This window comes from Silurus meridionalis, chromosome 14 (genome assembly GCF_014805685.1).
Source record: "Silurus meridionalis isolate SWU-2019-XX chromosome 14, ASM1480568v1, whole genome shotgun sequence".
NCBI lineage: Eukaryota > Metazoa > Chordata > Actinopteri > Siluriformes > Siluridae > Silurus > Silurus meridionalis.
The window spans coordinates 14,393,436-14,411,968 of record NC_060897.1 but is presented as its reverse complement, the minus strand read 5'-3'; the positions used below and the strand labels follow the sequence as shown (position 1 = coordinate 14,411,968).

The 18,533-nt window shown below is 36.2% G+C and overlaps 3 protein-coding genes across 9 annotated transcripts in view; 1 reads left to right on the top strand and 2 right to left on the bottom strand.

Annotated features, from left to right (window-relative positions):
* Nucleotides 1-7,343: 7,343 nt before the first annotated feature.
* si:dkey-282h22.5 (uncharacterized protein LOC107988040 homolog) lies at nucleotides 7,344-12,296 on the top strand. The gene is made up of 4 exons (XM_046866946.1): nucleotides 7,344-7,409; nucleotides 7,950-8,047; nucleotides 8,379-8,505; nucleotides 8,956-12,296. Exons 2-4 carry the CDS (start codon nucleotides 7,951-7,953, stop codon nucleotides 9,215-9,217), a joined length of 486 nt encoding a protein of 161 aa, XP_046722902.1. The 5' UTR covers nucleotides 7,344-7,409; nucleotide 7,950; the 3' UTR covers nucleotides 9,218-12,296.
* Nucleotides 12,187-14,501, bottom strand: LOC124397368 (protein NATD1-like). 4 transcript variants are annotated; one of them, XM_046866949.1, is made up of 3 exons: nucleotides 14,175-14,501; nucleotides 13,393-13,482; nucleotides 12,187-12,465 (listed from the first exon to the last, which is right to left on the bottom strand). In XM_046866949.1, exons 1-3 carry the CDS (start codon nucleotides 14,374-14,376, stop codon nucleotides 12,443-12,445), a joined length of 315 nt encoding a protein of 104 aa, XP_046722905.1. In that variant the 5' UTR covers nucleotides 14,377-14,501; the 3' UTR covers nucleotides 12,187-12,442. The 4 variants fall into 4 exon arrangements, with proteins under 4 accessions (XP_046722905.1, XP_046722903.1, XP_046722906.1 ...); XM_046866947.1 differs by having other exon boundaries at nucleotides 13,364-13,482; nucleotides 14,175-14,494; XM_046866950.1 differs by having other exon boundaries at nucleotides 14,211-14,492.
* A 1,127-nt stretch (nucleotides 14,502-15,628) lies between these two features.
* The window catches only part of dhrs7ca (dehydrogenase/reductase (SDR family) member 7Ca), a 32,553-nt gene continuing 29,648 nt past the window's right edge, over nucleotides 15,629-18,533 (bottom strand). For all 4 annotated transcript variants that reach the window (XM_046865881.1, XM_046865882.1, XM_046865884.1 and 1 more), the window contains 5 exons: nucleotides 18,347-18,459; nucleotides 17,949-18,159; nucleotides 17,746-17,838; nucleotides 16,697-16,849; nucleotides 15,629-16,608 (listed from right to left, as the gene is read on the bottom strand). In XM_046865881.1, the coding sequence (XP_046721837.1) occupies nucleotides 16,400-16,608; nucleotides 16,697-16,849; nucleotides 17,746-17,838; nucleotides 17,949-18,159; nucleotides 18,347-18,459 (779 nt within the window). In that variant the 3' untranslated portion in view covers nucleotides 15,629-16,399. The remainder of the gene's footprint in view (nucleotides 16,609-16,696; nucleotides 16,850-17,745; nucleotides 17,839-17,948; nucleotides 18,160-18,346; nucleotides 18,460-18,533) is intronic.

Genomic DNA, 18,533 nt, shown 5'->3' with positions numbered 1-18,533 from the left:
AATCATAAAAATAAACCCCTGGAGCACAGATGGTTAAGGGCCCGAGTGGCAGCTTGGCAATACCCGGCCTTAAACCCCCAACCTTCTGATCATTAATCCAGCAACTTAACCACTGAGCTACCACGCCACCTTAATGATGAGATGAAAAAAATAAAAAAATAATAATATATTGCTATAAAAATGATTTTTATGACCATTATTCACCTACTAGGCATTTTAGGCAAATGTATACAATCAAATTCATTTACTGTCCACCCTCAGAAGCCAAACCAGTTAGGCTGTGTAGAATGTTGTACTGGAAATATTAGTAACTAGGTCTTAAATTTAAATTCATTTATTTAAGCTTTTAATTACTTACTAATATCTAAAGCAAATCAGAGATCTTTGAAAATGCCTAATCATTTTCTTGATTAATGTAACAGTATTCACCCCACATTGAAAAAAAGAAATTATATTTACAGACTTTTAATTGTTGCATACATCTGCAACTGGGCCTGCTTCTTTGGCTATATGTCCAGACAGGAATCTAGGTCTTGGCTGTGAACTGCACATATTTTAAAGAGGATAGCTGCACTATACTTTAGGAAAAGCCTGAACAAAAGTTGCTCTGTAGCAGACCTTTTATAAAAAACCTCTTACCTGATTTGATATGCTGATCAGATTATTTAATTTCTAAGTAAAGTTCATTCTACTTGCATAAAAAATAGACACTACACAATGTATGTTTTTTGTTCTGATGTGCCATCTAGCGGATGGCTAAAAAACCACAGAGGATAAAGAACCAAAGATGAATGACGAATTAAAACTAAAAGTAAAACCAATTAATGCGGACTCCATATGGAAGAAACTATGAGACTGTTAAAGGAAACCATTCTTTTGTGGGTGATGCCAGACAGTATATTTATAATAGATTACTCTTCTGCAACTGTATTTTTAAGATTAAGGTCAGTATACCATAGTACAGTATAATTATGTATATGGAAAGTGTATATAAAATCTTTTCAAGAAACAGAAAGGGGATTAAAAAAAGGTCCAATCCTGATCTAAATCATTATAAAAGGAATTTTGTTTCTGAAGTATTAGGATAGAAATGTTGTCCGGTTCAGTAGTGATGGAGCCTTTACAAATGTGCAAAATGCCAATTCCACAGGCACTAATGCACTCCCACACAGTAGGGAAACTTATCATTTGATCACATGCTGATTATATAAATAATATTATATATAAATTTGTATTAGTGAAATAAGTTTTTGATCCCCTACCAATCAGCAAGAATTCTGACCACCACACACCAAAATTTGTCCTGTCCCTTTATAAAAGAATGCCTAATATCAACTTATCCTGGGTATAGTTTTTACATTCACCTCACACAGTACTGTATATGTAAGTATACAGTAGGTCTACTAGTCGGCGCTATACTTGTTTTTGTCTTTTGTCTTGTCTTGTGTTGTCTGTCTGTACTGTTCTTTTGTTTGCACTGTTTGCACCAGGCTGCACTCGATGCACTTTATGTTGTTTTGTTGTTTAGTGTAGCACCAGGGTTCCGGAGGAACGTTGTTTCGTTTTTACTGTGTACTGTGTACCACTGTGTATAGTAAAAATGACAATAAAAGCCACTTGACTTGACTTGACTTGACTTGTATAAAAGACATCACAGGATCAACCTCTTCCATTCAAACCTCTCCACCACCATGGGCAAGACCAAAGAGCTGTCAAAGGATGTCATGGACAAGATTGTAGACCTGCACAAGGCTGGAATAAGCTACAAGACCATCAGCGAGAAGCTTGGTGAAAAAGAGACCACTGTTGGCATGATAATTTGAGACTGGAAGAAATCGCCCTTGCTCTGGAGCTCCATGCAAAATCTCACCTCATGGTGTAAGGATAATTTCAAGAATTAGGCCAGAATTACATGGGAGGGAGTTGGGACCACAGTCACCAAGAAAACCATTGGTAACACACCAAGGTCCCTTTGCTCAAGAATGCACATTAACAGGCCCGTCTGAAGTTTGCCAGTAAACACCTGAATTATTCATAGAAGGCTTGGAGAATGTGGTCAGATGAGACCAAAATTTTGCTCTTTGGCATCAACTCGACTTGTTTCGAGGCAGAGAAAAGCTGAATATGACCCCCAGAAACATCATCCCCACTGTCAAACATGGAGGGGGAAACATTCTGCTTTGGGGCTGTTTAATTAAATACAGAATCATTACTTTTTTAAATGCAGAGCTGCCTGAGGGCCAAAAGATCATGAGCATCTAATATAGATTTTTGCTCTTGTCCCTTGTGCACCCTTATGCACCCACTCTCTGTTCCTTGAGATTTCTCCAAAGTCTTTAAAACTTTTGTTTATTATATTGTACTGTAAATGATGAGATACTCAACTGTTTTTCAATTTTATTTTGAGGATTATTCTAAAATTGTTCCACAATGTGTACACAGTTTTGGATTAGTTTGGTGAAGCTCTTCCCATCATCTATACTCAGTCATCTTACTGACCTTTTATCAATAAGCTAATTATTTTCAAAATGTTTCAAATACATTTTAAACAAGGTCAGAATAAAGACAGATTAAATTGCAGAAAAAAATTCATATAAATAATGAAAAATGCAAGCACTGGGAACCAAGAAATTCCAAATGAACAAACAGTAGAAATGGATTTGAAAATAGAGCATTCAAAAAATCAAAGGCTATACATGTGGGGGGCAACGATTGTTGGGAGACATCCTCAGGATAGCAAGGGTGTGGAGTGATGTCATTGGCTAGATGGGGGAACATCAGAAGTTCTTATCATAGAGGATTTTTTGCAGACTTCTTTAGGAAGTGAAAATCTAATAGAAATATTAATAGAATAGAAATTATTATCTTATTATGTTACTGTAACTGTTTGATTAAATCAAATGTTCCGATATCTCTAAAGTCCTGTTTTGTAGTTTTGTTTTGTCATTTGGAACTAGATTTAGGTCAGGTTGTGTATTTTTTGTACTTTTTTTGGCACTTGTGAAAATGGACATTATTCTTTCATTCACTTACAGTAAATTAAACCCAGAAGCTGCTGAATGAATCCAAGTTGGAGCACAAACTTCATAATATTACCCCTTTTTTTTAAGTGACTGGGTCACCACCTAAAATAATAAAAATGGAAAATTTTATTTTATTTTTTGGCAGATCATATATAATGCTGTTTATTTACACACACAGATACACATATTTTAACTTTTAGGCCAAAGAAAGATAGATGGAATGAACAGTGAATAATTGATTTGACAGTAATTACTTAACCTGCATGTGGATCTCTGCTTTCTGTGTTGGATTTTGGAGTTCTGGAAAACTGATTGACTCAAACTAATTTATACAGCTTTGTGCTGTAGAGTTCTGCCATTTAATGAGAAAAGAAATTCCACATCTTTGTTGGCAGTCATTCTCAGGGTCATTGGAATTGTGTACAAATGCATTTTATATCTTTAGCATGCATTACATTTCACATGAACAACTAAATTATTCAATCTTCAAAAAAACCGCACACTGAATGTTACGTTAGGATTTTGCAGCCATGTTGGGGATCTATGCTAACCATAAGACCAGTTAGACAGAACATCTTGCAGAACATTTTTCAGAATGATCATGTGAGTAAAATGTGGCAAAACTTCAAACCCCTCCAACATGTCAACAATTACTGTTACTAATAGGCACGATGAATGAAGAGTGATGAGATACAGCCTGAATTCTTTTTTTTTGTTTGTTTTTTTTACTATTTGTCAAATCAGATGTGGCAAACATATGCTGATAAACTTCTCTATGTTCTACATCTCTGTGCATTTTATTCAAAACAATAAAATTAACAATGAACATAATAATAATAATAATAATAATAATAATAATAATAAACTATTAATGTAAGCCCTTCTTGATTAGATCAACAGCAATATCTATTCTCATTCTTCCACCAATGTCCAGGTGGTAGTGCGAAGGGTCAAAATATAAAATTATGCAGGAATCTGGAATCCAAATTACCCCTGGCAAGATACGAGTAAGACTCTGGCAATCTGCTTCAGGCTATTCATCATCCAAAGCTCTGCTCTCTCTGGAGCAAGCAGTACCTAAAATCCGAACCTAAATAGAATAACAGTTGAAATGTTAAAGCATTTAGTTGCTTTGAGAACTTTCTTGAGTTGCCTGAACATGCTAGAGCACGTGTCTGTCCCCTCTATAACTTTGAATAAACAGGAAGTATTTGTCTATCCTCTGTCCGCATGTTGGCTGCTTTTGGAAAGTCTGATTGTGTTTGAGTTCTTTCATTTAGTTAGATAACTAAAGGAGAGGTCAGAATAAAAAAAAGATCTAATAAGAAAATACTCAAGAACACATAAGGAAGTGGAGGACTAGTCATCCGGATGTTTGGGAATGTCGCCAGTCAACCATTCCGTAACACTAACACTCACACACCCTGCTTGTAATTAGTTCAGTCTGCTAAATTCTGATTATTAATTTCCTGTGTTAGTGAACACGTAGAAATAATAGAACGTTGAAGCTATATGAGGGTGTAAACCAAAATAATGAGAAATATAATTTTATTAATGGAGGGGGTCAGCATATAGCCTACAAATAACTGTATTTTAGGTTTTAAGAAGAAATATGACTAATGACAACTAAAACTAAGCCTGAAACAAAAATATTTATTAAAATACAACAATTTATTTATTATGATTAATACAAACATACTGTATGTCCTTCATATTAAACCTTGTCTATTTTTAATGAAATGATTAAATGCTGTCATCGGGTAAATTCCAGCAATGCCTAGTTTAATAGCTGTCAGACTGCATTATCAGAATACTTGGTGCATGGCTACCAGAAACATTTTCCATAACCAAGAATGATGAAGGGTTTAAAATCAATTTGACTATCAATTTAAGACAGGAAGTTTTCACTTGCCTAGAAGCAGTAGAGGATTTTTGGGGGGTGATTCATGAACATAAGCACCTTTTTTTCACTGCTGTCCTTGCAAACGTTTTATACTAGATTTGAGTGAGTGGTTCTGACATATCATGGGTGTTTTGTACTCACTGAAAAAACTGTGCATATCATTCACAACTTGGCTAACTAGGCAATGCTATATTACATGGAATGGCGTAACCACGAGTGCAAAGTAGATGCATGACCTCATGACTACAGTCTCTGGCTAAATTCTATCCCAGGCTGTCAGCCTGCATAATCGCTGCCTTTTTGAGGGCCAAATAGAAGACAGACTGCATTAATGGTTTTGTGTGCTTCATTACAAATATAATTTTTTTAATTTAATCCTGGTAAAATGGTATAAACCAGCTGGCACCATATAATTTATCATGTACAATGCAATAAGCAGGAGTGCAGTAGATAATGCTTTGCTGCCTTGTACTTATGTTACCTAGCTAGCTGCATCTGTAAATTAGCTTATATTAACTGTTATTGCATCTCCTGCTGAAACCTGGGAGTTTACGTAATAAAGTGTGAATAAATATATTCATCTTTCAAATCTAGTTCAAATCATTTCAATTTTATTTTACATAACCACAACCATACACAGTTGGGTATTTGACTAATACAATTTTAAATGAAAGGTAGAGCAATGGCAGAAGCCAAAATTGTCACAAAATAATGTGCAAAACACTCTGGATGTGTCCATTATATACATGTATCAGTACTCAGGAAGTTAAAGAGTACATTCAGCTGTACCTGATTACTGAGTTTATATTACCTTTTGTGAGTACTAGAACAATATCTTTGTAGAGTGTAAGTTTCTATATAGTGAAACTGACTCAACTAGGTAGGTATTTTCACTTTCTGGTCAATAGATGGTCACATTTATTTCTGAAAAGTTTTACAAATTTTATCCTGCAAATGTATTCTTTTTTTACCCAGTTTGATCATAGAAAAGCTTTTCTAAAAGCAACATCATAAGGACAGAAATCTGGTTCCTTTCCAATATTACTACAAGCTTTTATTTGTTTCCACACTCCAGCTTTCCTCCAAGTTCAAGTCCTTTGAGAATGATCCAAAACAGTCTCACCACACGTTCACAATATTAACATTACGTAATCAAGCACAAGAGAACAAGCACAGGAGAACAAGAAATTTGTTTCAGAACAAAACACTGGTTACTATTTTGGTTTCCGTATTTAAAGCAATGTTGATAGAGGTCATTAGATATTCATTCTTGATATAAACACTCTGTTTGACAGAACAAATTGCCAAAGTCATCAATGTTGTTTCATTTGCCGTATAATCTATAATTTACAAAGGATAATTTCAGAATAAATTTTGTTAAGTCCTCTGAAGAACACTAAAGGAACCAGAACGGATAATGTGCCCAAAAGTAGAAGAGCACACTTTCCTTCAGATCTTCTTTTTAAAACTGTTGGTCTAATACGGATATACACATTAATATAGTTATCATTTAATTCTTCTTCTATGCACTTTCTCACATTGCCTAAAGACAAAATTTACTTGCATCAACTTGTTATTCTGGGCAGACAGTGGCATAAATTATCACTTTACACAATGCAGCATAAAAAATTATTCAAATTTGTTTTTTATGAAGTGTGTCCTGTTCAAAGCTACTTGGGCTCACCAGAAAGGCCCAGATGTTCCACAGACCATTACACTAAGATGCAAGAATGCAGAGCTGGAGTGATGCCCTTACACGAAGAGCTGAGCATTACCTCTGCCAGGATTGATTCCTGCTCGGGTCCTCTGGATTTAAATCAGTGCAAGAGAAGATGGCAGTGGGTGGGATAGAGATTACTTTTGGTTGATGTGAGAAGTAAGAATGGGGTGAAGCTACTTTCTTAATGTCACAGAATCTTTCTCAGCATCTGTTCCAACAATGTTGGTCTTTAGTTTGAACCTGTTTCTGTAAATGATTACACTTTTGGCTGTAATGACTATTCTCATAGTTATTTGACTCCTACTTTGGATTAAATTGATTTTTAGATATACCTGTCAAAAACCATGTGAAAACAGGGAGAAAATGAAAACTGTTTTGGTATGGAACTAGGGACCCTGGAGCTATGAGGCAGCCATGCATCAAACACATGGCAACTTATTTATCCTTCTAAAACTTGCTGTGTTTAATGTCTCTAAAATAAATGCAGAAAAGGAAAGGGGAAATTACTATAGGGGTAAATAAACCATTAGTCACTGTGATTAACTATAGTGTGCCTTGATATTCTCTCTTTCTCTCTCTCTCTCTCTCCCTCTCTCTCTGTGCATTTCTGGAGGAGGGAAAAGGTTGAGGGATGGCTTTTGGGCTTTGGATGCTGATATAAGAGAGCAACTCAAGACATGTTGCTTCATTGTCAGCACACAAACTTGTATTAAGTTAATCCTTGGATATCATTGACAACAAGAGCACAGTCCTCACTTTAAAGGTATTTAACTATAACCCAATCAGGCATAACATTTTATATATATATATATATATATATATATATATATATATATATATATATATATATATATATATATATATATATATATATATATGTGTGTGTGTGTGTGTGTGTGTGTGTGTGTGTGTGTGTGTGTGTGTGTGTGGGTATACTTTGGTCAAATGTTTAGCACATGTGCAGTGAGGAAGAGCATACATTTGAACTGTAGTTTTTCTTGCTCATTCAGTGCGTGATGTTTACGTTAACAAACAGCCCTGATTTATGTTGTGCACTGCATATCAATTATGTACAGATATGTGGTACAGTCAAACTCTTGACTCCTATGCCAAGCTCCTCCTGTTTTTGTTTTGTCTGGGAAATCTGGATTTTTTTTGGGAAATGTGTGAAACACATGCCATCTATGAATGAATTGAGACCAGATGAATTAGGGAAGTTTAGAGGTTAATATGGTAAATTATTTGTACTGGCTGCATATCAAAGTATTATAAGTTTAAATTACATCATTGCTTTTCTGTTGAGGATGATGAGATTGAAGAGGGATCTGATCCTGCTGGTGCTCATCTCATTGTGCGTTGGTCAAAAAAAGAAGAACACTCGGGAAGCATGGAAGCACACTGGTAACAGTTCTTTACTGATTTAACAGTTCAGTAAAATAATCATGGACTCTGGGCTTAAACATCATTATGTGTTGCTCATTAGTGCTTGTCCTGATTCAGTACAGAAAAATGTTGGCTATAATATTTGATATTTATGCTCACAGCTCTTTAACTTCTGGGAAAAATGTTCATGCAAAATTATTTTGCAATTATTATCTCAAAGCTAGCGATAAAAGACCAAAAGTGGCTCATTGGCTGAGCTCCATGGCATTATATAGGTACATGCCACTCAGTGTATATTTTTGGTATAATTTGTGTACAGTATGCTTTTTTATAACTGCTTATCTCTTAGAAAAAACACATGACAAAAGCTGCACAAACCTGACCCAAGTGCTGGACAACTGGAAATATGCCATCATGCATCAGGTGAAGAATCTGCTGGTTAATGACCACATTTCGGTTTTACCTGATTATGGGAGGTAAGTGAAAGGCTTGTGCAGAAAGCACATTTATTAAAAGCACAATTTCAAAACAAGTTGACCAGTAAAAAAAATGATTTTTTTTAATAGCCATTTGATAATTGTTTCTCAAGTTAAATCATGGCTAAACCTTTTTATGTGTCATTTTATTAGATTACTTTAGCACAACCATAGCTTATTTGACCCATAACTTCTGCAAAAACAATCTACTTGGTAAAAGTGTGTGCATGCGTGCTACCCAACTTACCAAACACAGTTTTATTACTTGCTGCAGCCATGTGTTAAGCTGTTAATGTCTGGCTCAGCTACCACTGGCACTGGGTCAGTTTCTATAATATTATTATTATAAAAATGACTTGACTTCCATTACCTCATAAATGGCAACACTTGCTTTTAAATTATCGTGATCTTAAATGCCAAATATCTGTAGTTCTGCTGTGATGTCCACAGGATCAGACCTCTGTCTGATGCAGTAGATGACCTCTACAACCAATTCAACACTTTGAAACACAGCCTAGAAAAACTGACCAGGAAATTTGACGGGGTGGAGGACTTTGTGGATGAGCTGCAAGCAGGGAAAATCCCCAAAGCCTGGATGTGGCAGGAACCACGGCGTCCGCATGTCAGAATGCCGACTCAGATACCAATGAGAGCCCCTGTTAGAGGAAACTGGGTTCGGAGGGCAAGAGCCCGGAGAATCCCTGGTACTTAGTGGACTTTAGTGGAATTGTAAAGGGATCTTGACCAGGGCTTTTATTATATAAACTATTAATTATAATAATAAACATTTCTTTAAATGTTTTTTAGATAATTAAGGTCCTTAGCTCCGTAAAATGCTTTAACTGGGAACCAATCCTAAAAGAAACCCTTTAAAAGAAAATCTTTAGGGGTTCCTCCTATTGTACAACCAAAGATCCCATAATGCCTTTGAATTTGATTTTTTTTATTAGACAGTATATACTGTATATACATATATATATATATATATAGTATCTCACAAAAGTGGGTACACAAAACTATCAAATTGAAATTTGAATATACTTTAGAGTAGTCATTGTGCAGCTTGTACAGCAGTATAGATTTATTGTTCTCTACAAATAACTCAACATACAACCATTTTTGTCAAAATAGCTGGCAACAAAAGTGAGTACACCCTAAATGAACATGTTAAAACTGTGTCCAAAGTGTCTAACTTTTGTGTGAGGATAATTGTTATCTATCACTGCCTTAATTCTCCTTGGCATGTAATTCATCAGAACTGCACAGGTTGTTGCTGGGATCCTCTCCTCCATAATGACATCATGGAGCTGCTGGATGATTACACATTACGCTTCTCCACTTTCCGTTTGAGGATGCCCCACAGGTGCTCAATAGGATTAACGTCTGGAGACATGCTTGGTCACTCCATCACCTTCACCTTCAGCATGGCAGTTGTCATCTTGGCGATGTTTGGGGTCGTTTTCATGTTAGAAAACTGTCGTTCGGCCCAGTTTCTAAAGGGAGGGCATCCTGTTCTGCTTTAGAATGTCACAGTACATGCTGAAATCCATGTTTCCCTCAATGAACTGCAGCTCCCCAGTACCAGCAGAACTCATGCAGCACTAGACTATGATGCTACCCCAACCATGATTGACTGTGGTCAAGACACAATTTTCTTGGTAATCTCAGCCAAACAACTTTATCTCAGTCTCATCAAAACACAGGATATGGTTCCAGTAATTCATGCTCTTGGACAGGTTATCTTCAGAAAACTGTTTACGGGCCAGCTTCAGAAAACGCTTCCTTCTAGGACGATGGTCATGCAAACTGACTTGTTGCAGTGTGGGACGTATGGTCTAAACAATGACAAGCAGACAACTTTGCTTCTGCAACCTCTAAAGCAATGCTGGCAGCACTCATGCGTCTGTTTTTCAAGCCAGATTCTGCATCTGACGCACAGCATGAGGACTCGACTTCTTTGATTGACCCTTGGGGGGCCTGTTATGGAACCTGTCTTGGAAAACCTTTGTATGAACCTGGCCACTGTACTGTAACTCAGTTTAATGGACGGACGGACGGACAAACAGACAGATAGATAGACAGACTTTATTCATCCCAATGAGAAATTTACAGAACAAGGGGGTTTAAGGGTGTTACCAATCTTCTTTTAGCCTCGGTATCTTTGTGAAGAGCAGCAGTTCTAATTCTCAAATCCTCAGAGAGTTCTTTGCCATGAGGTGCCATTGAACATCCAGTGGTCAGTATGAGAATTGTACTCAAAGCACCAAATGTTTAACTGCTTTAATACAAGATACACAAATTTGTATGGTCCTGTCAAGCAGACAAAAACATAAACATGATGAATAAAACGTGGCTTTGCATGGTTAAGCGACGTACAGTGGTACCCGGAGCTGGCGGGGGTTAGGTTCTAAGACGAGTTCCGAAAATCCACGAATTTTGGACGCACCATCGCAGCCCCTACGGTACCTTATTGAATTAATCTAAGTAATGTCACTTTATAAACATAATTGTGTACAGTATTTGACCAAATACATAGTTTAAATTGTTATTCTAACGTTTCTGAACATTTGGTCCAACTTTCTGTTAGTTAGGTTCCAAATAAGAACACGCACACTTTCCAAGGGGTTGACTGTACAGCTGTTATCACTTAGGGTGTACTCACTTTTTTTTGCCAGCTATTTTGACAGTAATGGCTGTATAATTTTCAGGGGACAGTAAATCTGCACTGCTATACAAGCTGCACATTGACTACTGTGTTGACTAAAATATATCCAAGTTTCATTTCTTTAGTATTCTTCCTTGGGAAGATTATACTAATATTGTCGTTGAAATGTGAGGGTGCTACTCCCTCTTTGAGATATTGTTTGTATGTATGTATGTATGTATGTATGTGTGTGTGTATATATATATATATATATATATATATATATATATATATATATATATATATATACAAACACACACCCCCATAGTTCAACAAAAGATGGTAACATTGGCAAATCCAATTAGCATTATTTTTTACAATAAGGGAACATTTGATGTATTTTAAAAACGCAAAGCTTTGCCTACAATATATTGTTTTAGAATTAGCAGCAAATCAGCTGGGCTGATTATTTTTGCTTTGGCAAATCTATATATAAAATGTTATTTTAAAGAAATGTATACATCTTATTGCAGGTTTATCATATACCGGATATATTCTGATCACGTATGATCACATTTATTTTGTTAAGAGTGTGCTATAATAATAATAAAATATACAGGAGTTTAAATTACTTTCTTTTACACAAGCCTCTGTAGTTAATTGTTTTGAAATATGGAAAAGTCAAGTAGGTATATTTTATTTAATCTATGACAATGCTGTTAAATGCATTCAATACAGCTGCATGAAAATCACAGAACAGTTAAATACTGTACACAGCTTCAAAATAAGCCAGGATTATTAAGGATTAAGTCTTTATTAGCAGATGAATAAGTAAGATAATGGAAAAATCAATATCACTGAGTTTCCTGGCTTAGTCATTTATACCTCATTACTTTTGTGGACATGACTTATAAGTACACTTTCCATTTAGCGATTTGATGCTTTTTCAGTTTTCTGCTTTCGTGTGTGTTCTTCTGCAGAAGCCAGTCTGTTTTTGGGTGCATGGGAAAACTTAATTAAATAAAAGGAAACAAGACTTTAACTTTTTTATTTTATTTATTTGGCTGCTTCATGCTTCCTCTAATCAGAAAGTCCAATAGATACTGGATGTTCAACTTAAAAGTGACTGCCTCAATGAAGGAATAAATGAATAAGTGCTTTCATATGAGCTGTACATCCTTTTTTATTTGTCTAAAATATCAATCTTCAATGTGCACCTGGTATCCATGATGTGGATTTTCATCAACATATTTTTTAATATACCAACATGAGATGCTTGCTTTTAATTTTTCTTCAACCACAAAGTCCATTGCAGCCTGTAAAAAAAAAAAAAAAACGATAAAATTAGGGCACTTCGGTACATGATTTGACTCGGTTTTTCGTGGTAATTATGGTATTAAAATGTTTTTACTGTGGTACTCCAGGGCAACTATGATCCTGCTTGGGTACATAAATTATGGTAACTATGACACTGCTGTTGCTGTCTATCGTACTTCATGATACCAATGGTGCTGGTGTGAGGTTCCTGTGGTAATCCATGGTAAATATAGTACTGGTGTGATTTTACAGTGGTACTTCATAGTCACTATATTACTGGTGTGGTTTTACTGTGTAACTTCATGTTAACTGTGGTAATGGTGTGGTTTTGCAGTGGCACTTCATGGTATCTATGAATCTGCTGTTGATATATATAGAACTTCATGCTACTAAATGTACTAAAGTGGCTTAACTGTAGTACTTCATAGTACTAATGGCACTGATGTGGTTTTACAGTGGTACATCATGGTAAAAATGGTACTGGTGTGGTTTTAAAGTGGAACGACATGTTGACTATGATACTGCTGTTGTTATCTATAGCACATCATGGTACCAATGTTGCTAGTGTGGCTTTACTGTGGTAAAACTTTCTTTCGGCTTTTCCAATTGGGGTCGCCACAGCGGATCATCCGTATTGATGATCCGCATGTTCGATTTGGCAAATGTTTTTACGCTGGATGCCCTTCCTAGCGCACACCTCCCCATTTATCCGGGCTTGGGACCAGCACTAAGAGTACACTGGCTTGTGCAACCCTAATGGCTGGGGTTGGTTCCCTGACCGGGAATCGAACCCGGGCCGCAGCGGAGAGAGCACCAAATCCTAACCACTAGACCACTTAATGGTAAATTTGAACCCAAATTTGCTCTCTTGATGCCACAGAGCTTAAAGGTATATACCTTGGCCAGAGTCGCAGCTACTCCTTTACCTCTGAAAGGCTCTGGAACTTCAGTTGATAACAGATGCACGTGGCCGTCACTCGTATTGGAGTACTTCAACACAGCGCTTTGTACTAGACCTTAAACAATGCGACAAAACCCACAAAAAGAATCATTTTACAGATGTATTTGGTATATAAAAAACTCAGACATTCAGTTATATGGAATGTAATCAAACATATTATATATAAATATAATAAAACCTTATGAAGAGAATGGAAAGGAAGTCCTAGGAGGGCATGCATTATAATTTTTTTCTTACTTGTTTTCTCGTGATTTCGACATAAAAGTTGTCATTATCACGACTTAATGTTCTCGTGATCTTGACATAAACATTGTGATTAGAATCTGTGTATACTGCATAAGAGCATGCTCGCACACACTTTTTCAGCATGAGAGCTACTTATAAAATGACCAAGATTATCTACCTACTATAAAAATGCATCAATAAATATTTATTACATATTGGGCACCACTTTTCTAGAGGCAGCATCATGGATAATAACCAATCAATATCCATGATGCTGCAATTTTGCTGCCTCTAGAAATATCCTTATGGCGAATACATAGAAAAATTCAGTACTAATCACGAGAAATGTTCTAGATGCAGCAATGTTAATTATAACCACAACCATTTGTGGACACGTGGATGATAAGTAGATGACGAGAAAACAACTTTTATGTCGAGATCACTATCAAACTAAGTCATGATCAAGACAAACTCGTTATTTCGAGATCACGAGAAAACAAGAAAGAAAAAAATATATAATACATGGCCTCTTAGGACTTCTGTGGGAATAGACGTTACCACCGTGGTCCAGTCTGATAGAGAAACGACGCTGTTCTCTGTCGTGAATCACTCGGTATGGCTCGCTGCTCAAAACACAAAATGGAGACGTGCATAGTTGGACTCTGGTCAGAGTCCGAGCTCCTGTCCAGACCCCGTTTCGAGAGACCATTAAGCACAATCCCATGGCTCAATGCTGATATCATATATAATAATGTTTAAGTATTGTTCATGTTTTCGGCCATGTTCACGGAAGCGAGTTACACAAAAGTAGGAAATGTCTTCAGTGGAACACAAGATGGCGCCGTAACTTTACAAACGCTCTCAACGACTTAGCGAAAATAATCGACAAATTTATATTACAAAATACCTTATTTATTACTCAATTCTGGGAGCGAATTTAGTTTGTTTCTTTAATTACAGAATTCCCCAGCGTGTACAGTGCATATCAAAATTTGGAACATCTACCCTTCAATTGTTTTCAAGACGTGTTTTTTTATGTTTATATGCAACAAAGTAGGTAATTTAATATGAAGATTTACTTTAACCCAACAAATATATGTATGTACAGATGTTAAACTTTATATTTACACACTCTTGGAATCCAGACAGTTTGTTTTTCCAAACATTCACCTGAAATACTTCGTCATGCCTCTTGTAAAACTTTCCAAAGAGGCGCCTTATTATTCTTTTATTATTCTTTCATTCTTTTTGACCTTTTTGGCAGTTAAAAGTATGTAGGTGCAATGCCTGGGAAGGCCATTCCATGATACGTAACACTCAAGCCAACTGTTTGCTCTCTAAATCTTTCTTTCGGCTTCTCCCGTTAGGGGTCGCCACAGTGGACCATCCGCATGTTTGATTTGGCACGTTTTTACGCTGGATGCCCTTCCCAACTTATCCGGGCTTGGGACCGGCACTAAGAGTGGCTGGGGTTGGGTCCCTGACCGGGGATAGAACCCGGGCCGCAGCGGTGAGAGCGCTGCATCCTAACCACTAGACCACAAATAATGCTTACGTAGACTTCGGGTCATTTTCTTGTTGTATAGCGAAGATTAATGAACTGTAGTCTAGACAGAATTGCATGCCGCTGAAATACGGAATGGTGTGCGTGTTGCTCGAGTATTCCTTTCAACTGGAATAAGTCTCAAACATTCCCTTCTCCAAAACAACTCCAAACCATCAAGCTTCCACCTCCATGTTTGAGTGTGAGGCAGTCTGCTAACATCTTCTCTTCTGTTCTTACAGAAATCTTACATAATTTACATAATTTCTTCTGTTAGAGCCAGCAGTGTCAAATTTGGATTAATTTGTACACAGAACTTTCTTCCAGTCATTTTTGATCAAATTATTGTTTTTGCCTTTTACCAAGTTTTCTGCATACTGAGAAAAGGAGCATGTGTGTGTGTCTAAAAATAATAAAAAATAAGACAAAAATGTTCACAGGCAATGTATATATTTATTATTAATATAAGAGATGATATTTATTCAATCCATCCATTTTCAATATCTGCTCTATCCTTATCAGGGCCTTGGTGTATCTGAGTTCTCTAAGCAAGGCAGGGTCCTATACACCACAGATGTTTGATCACATATACGAGCAATTTAACTTCACCTACTGGCAGGTTTCTGGGATGTAACCAGAGTTCCAGGAGGAACCTCATGGGCAACCACAAAACAAGTGAAACTCCACACATTCAATAAAGTGAGCTCAGAACACTATGCCACTCAAAAATGATTAAATTACACAGTACATGGTGATCTGAAAACTGCATAACATATTTGCTTGTTAGTGTGCAGATGAAAAATAACTACTTAGAACAAATTCAGCGTGTTCTTAAGAGACTATCGTTAGCATTTACAGTAATGCTTAAAAATGGAAATTGCTCATAAATCATTAATAAGTAAAAGCAGAAATGGCATGAACTTTTCTACTGCCTGAGACAAAATACTTACAGTAACTTGTTGGTCAAATGCATAAATGTACAGTACCTTATTGTCTGTATTAATTCATTTATACACCGTATTTAAGTGCCCAATAAAAAAAAGTTTGACATATGTAACCGTCATTGTAATGCAATGTCAATGACATTAGAAAAACAGCTGTCACTGACTTAAACCAATGAAAAAAAATAAAACAACTGGTAACAGATGGTAAAAAAAATACATTTATACCACAATCAGAAAAATACTACAAATATTGTACAATATCACTGCACTGACTCCACACCTGAATCATTCCTTACTCCTGCTGCTGTTACAGCAAAGAAGAGGTTGGGAAAGAGAGAGCGAATATAGATAGCTGCTTTGGAGAAAGAGTGGGCCATGATGATTTCCTTCTTCTTACTCCCCAAAGCTTGCATTACCGCATTAGCCATCTCTTCCACTGAAATGCCATGAGGTTTCTGTCCTGCTAGAACTGCAAATTTCCATTAGGAGAAAGTTGGACAAGTCAGAAGAGACTGTATGTTTATTTGATTTATGAAAGAATAATGCACTGGATTTACCTGGCAAGATGGAATTGCTTGTGGTGGTATGCTGAGTGGTGGGAGCGGTGTTTATAAAGGTATGACTGATTGTACTAACAGAGATGCCAAACTCTTGTACCTCAGCTCTTAGGCAGTCGAAGAAGGCCTGTACTGCGTGTTTGGAAGCAGCATCTGGAACAGCGGGCGGTCAGCATAATTGAAAAAACAAAACAAAAAAAAAAGCATATTAGACAAAATATTTTGTCTTAGCTCTACTTTATTTTCAAGCATCAACATCCATGGAAATATGATCAAGGGAGAGCTGATGTGAATAATAAAAAAATAATAATGAAAAAAAAAAATGACTGGATGGTGAGGCATGGAAAATTGTAAACCTCAGGCACATATCAATGTAGCAATTTGCCAATGTTCAAAAGTCTTACTTAAAATAGAATCAAGGCATCAGTTAATGTTGCAGAACATCTTTGAAAAATGTACTTTCTGTTATCACTTATATACATTAATTAATAATAATAGTTAATAACCTCATTCTATCAAAATGGGACATGGCATGTGACTGCGCAACCAAAGTCGAAGCTTTCTATTCTGAAGACGTTTCCATATCATAAAACTGACATTTTTAATTGTTACAAAGCATTGACACTAGAAAATCCGTCTATAAATGCAAAAAAGTTGCAGCTAGTTTCTGATTAATCAATAATTTGTAAATCAATTAACCAACACCGTCTGACCAGTCATAATTGAGAATATAATTACATTTTATTCAATTATTAAACTTTCAACATATAACTTAAATATATATTTTTAATGTATAAATAAAGAATAATTGGCAGCAAAGATTAAGATTAATTATAACCAGCTGGTTATTTGAAGTAATTATATAATATTAAATATGAATATAAACTACTGTGATATCAGACTTACACTCTTTTCTTAGTCCACACACCCTCCAGACTACGCTACTTAATCTTTCACTAATACAGTTGATTACAAAAATATATCATTTAGGGACTGTGTGACAACATAAAAGTAAAGTTCTCATTGTAGCCTCCTCTAACCAAACTCACAAGTTGTTCGGAAGGGAACAGCCAGTTTGCCCTGAATGCTGTTAACCAGAAGAATGTGGCCAGACCTTCTGGAGATCATTGAGGGCAGAACACCTGCAATCATGAAACAGCAATGTGTTTAAACACACATGCACACACTGACAGTTATTCAGCGAAACATTAATAAAAATATGAATGTTACTTTCTATAAATTATTATTACACCTTTGGCCAGTGTGATTGGTCCAAAATAATTAACATCCATAACCATCTTGTCCATTTCCAGAGACAGAGTCTGTGCAGGTGCCTTCACTTTCATACTGCTGTTGATAATGAGCATATCCAGGTAGCCATAACAGTCAAGCACATCTGAGAGCACATCTGACAGCGTCTCCATGTCTGTAAAGTCCATCTCGATTAGCTTTGGTGGGAATGTCTGGACAATTGTAATTAAGCAGAAAGTGAATTTAGAGGAATTCCCTATAAATTCAAACTGAAATGTTAACAGTTACATTCTTCAATAATCAGCTAATTATTCATCAGCCTAAAACGCTCTTTAAATTGATTCCACAGAGAGCAGCTAAACAAAATTTTTTACGATGAGAATTTATGTATCTACTCACCAAAATAGGATCTGATTCGCTGACCAGCTGTTGTGCAAGATTTTCAAGCTTTTCCCAGTTCTTCCCACAAAGGATCAGCCGGGCTCCCCGCTTGTGGAAGAGTTTTGCACACTCTAAAATAACAGGATACCTTAATTAGAACAGAAGATTCAGCCATAATACATGATACATATAAGCAAATAAGAGC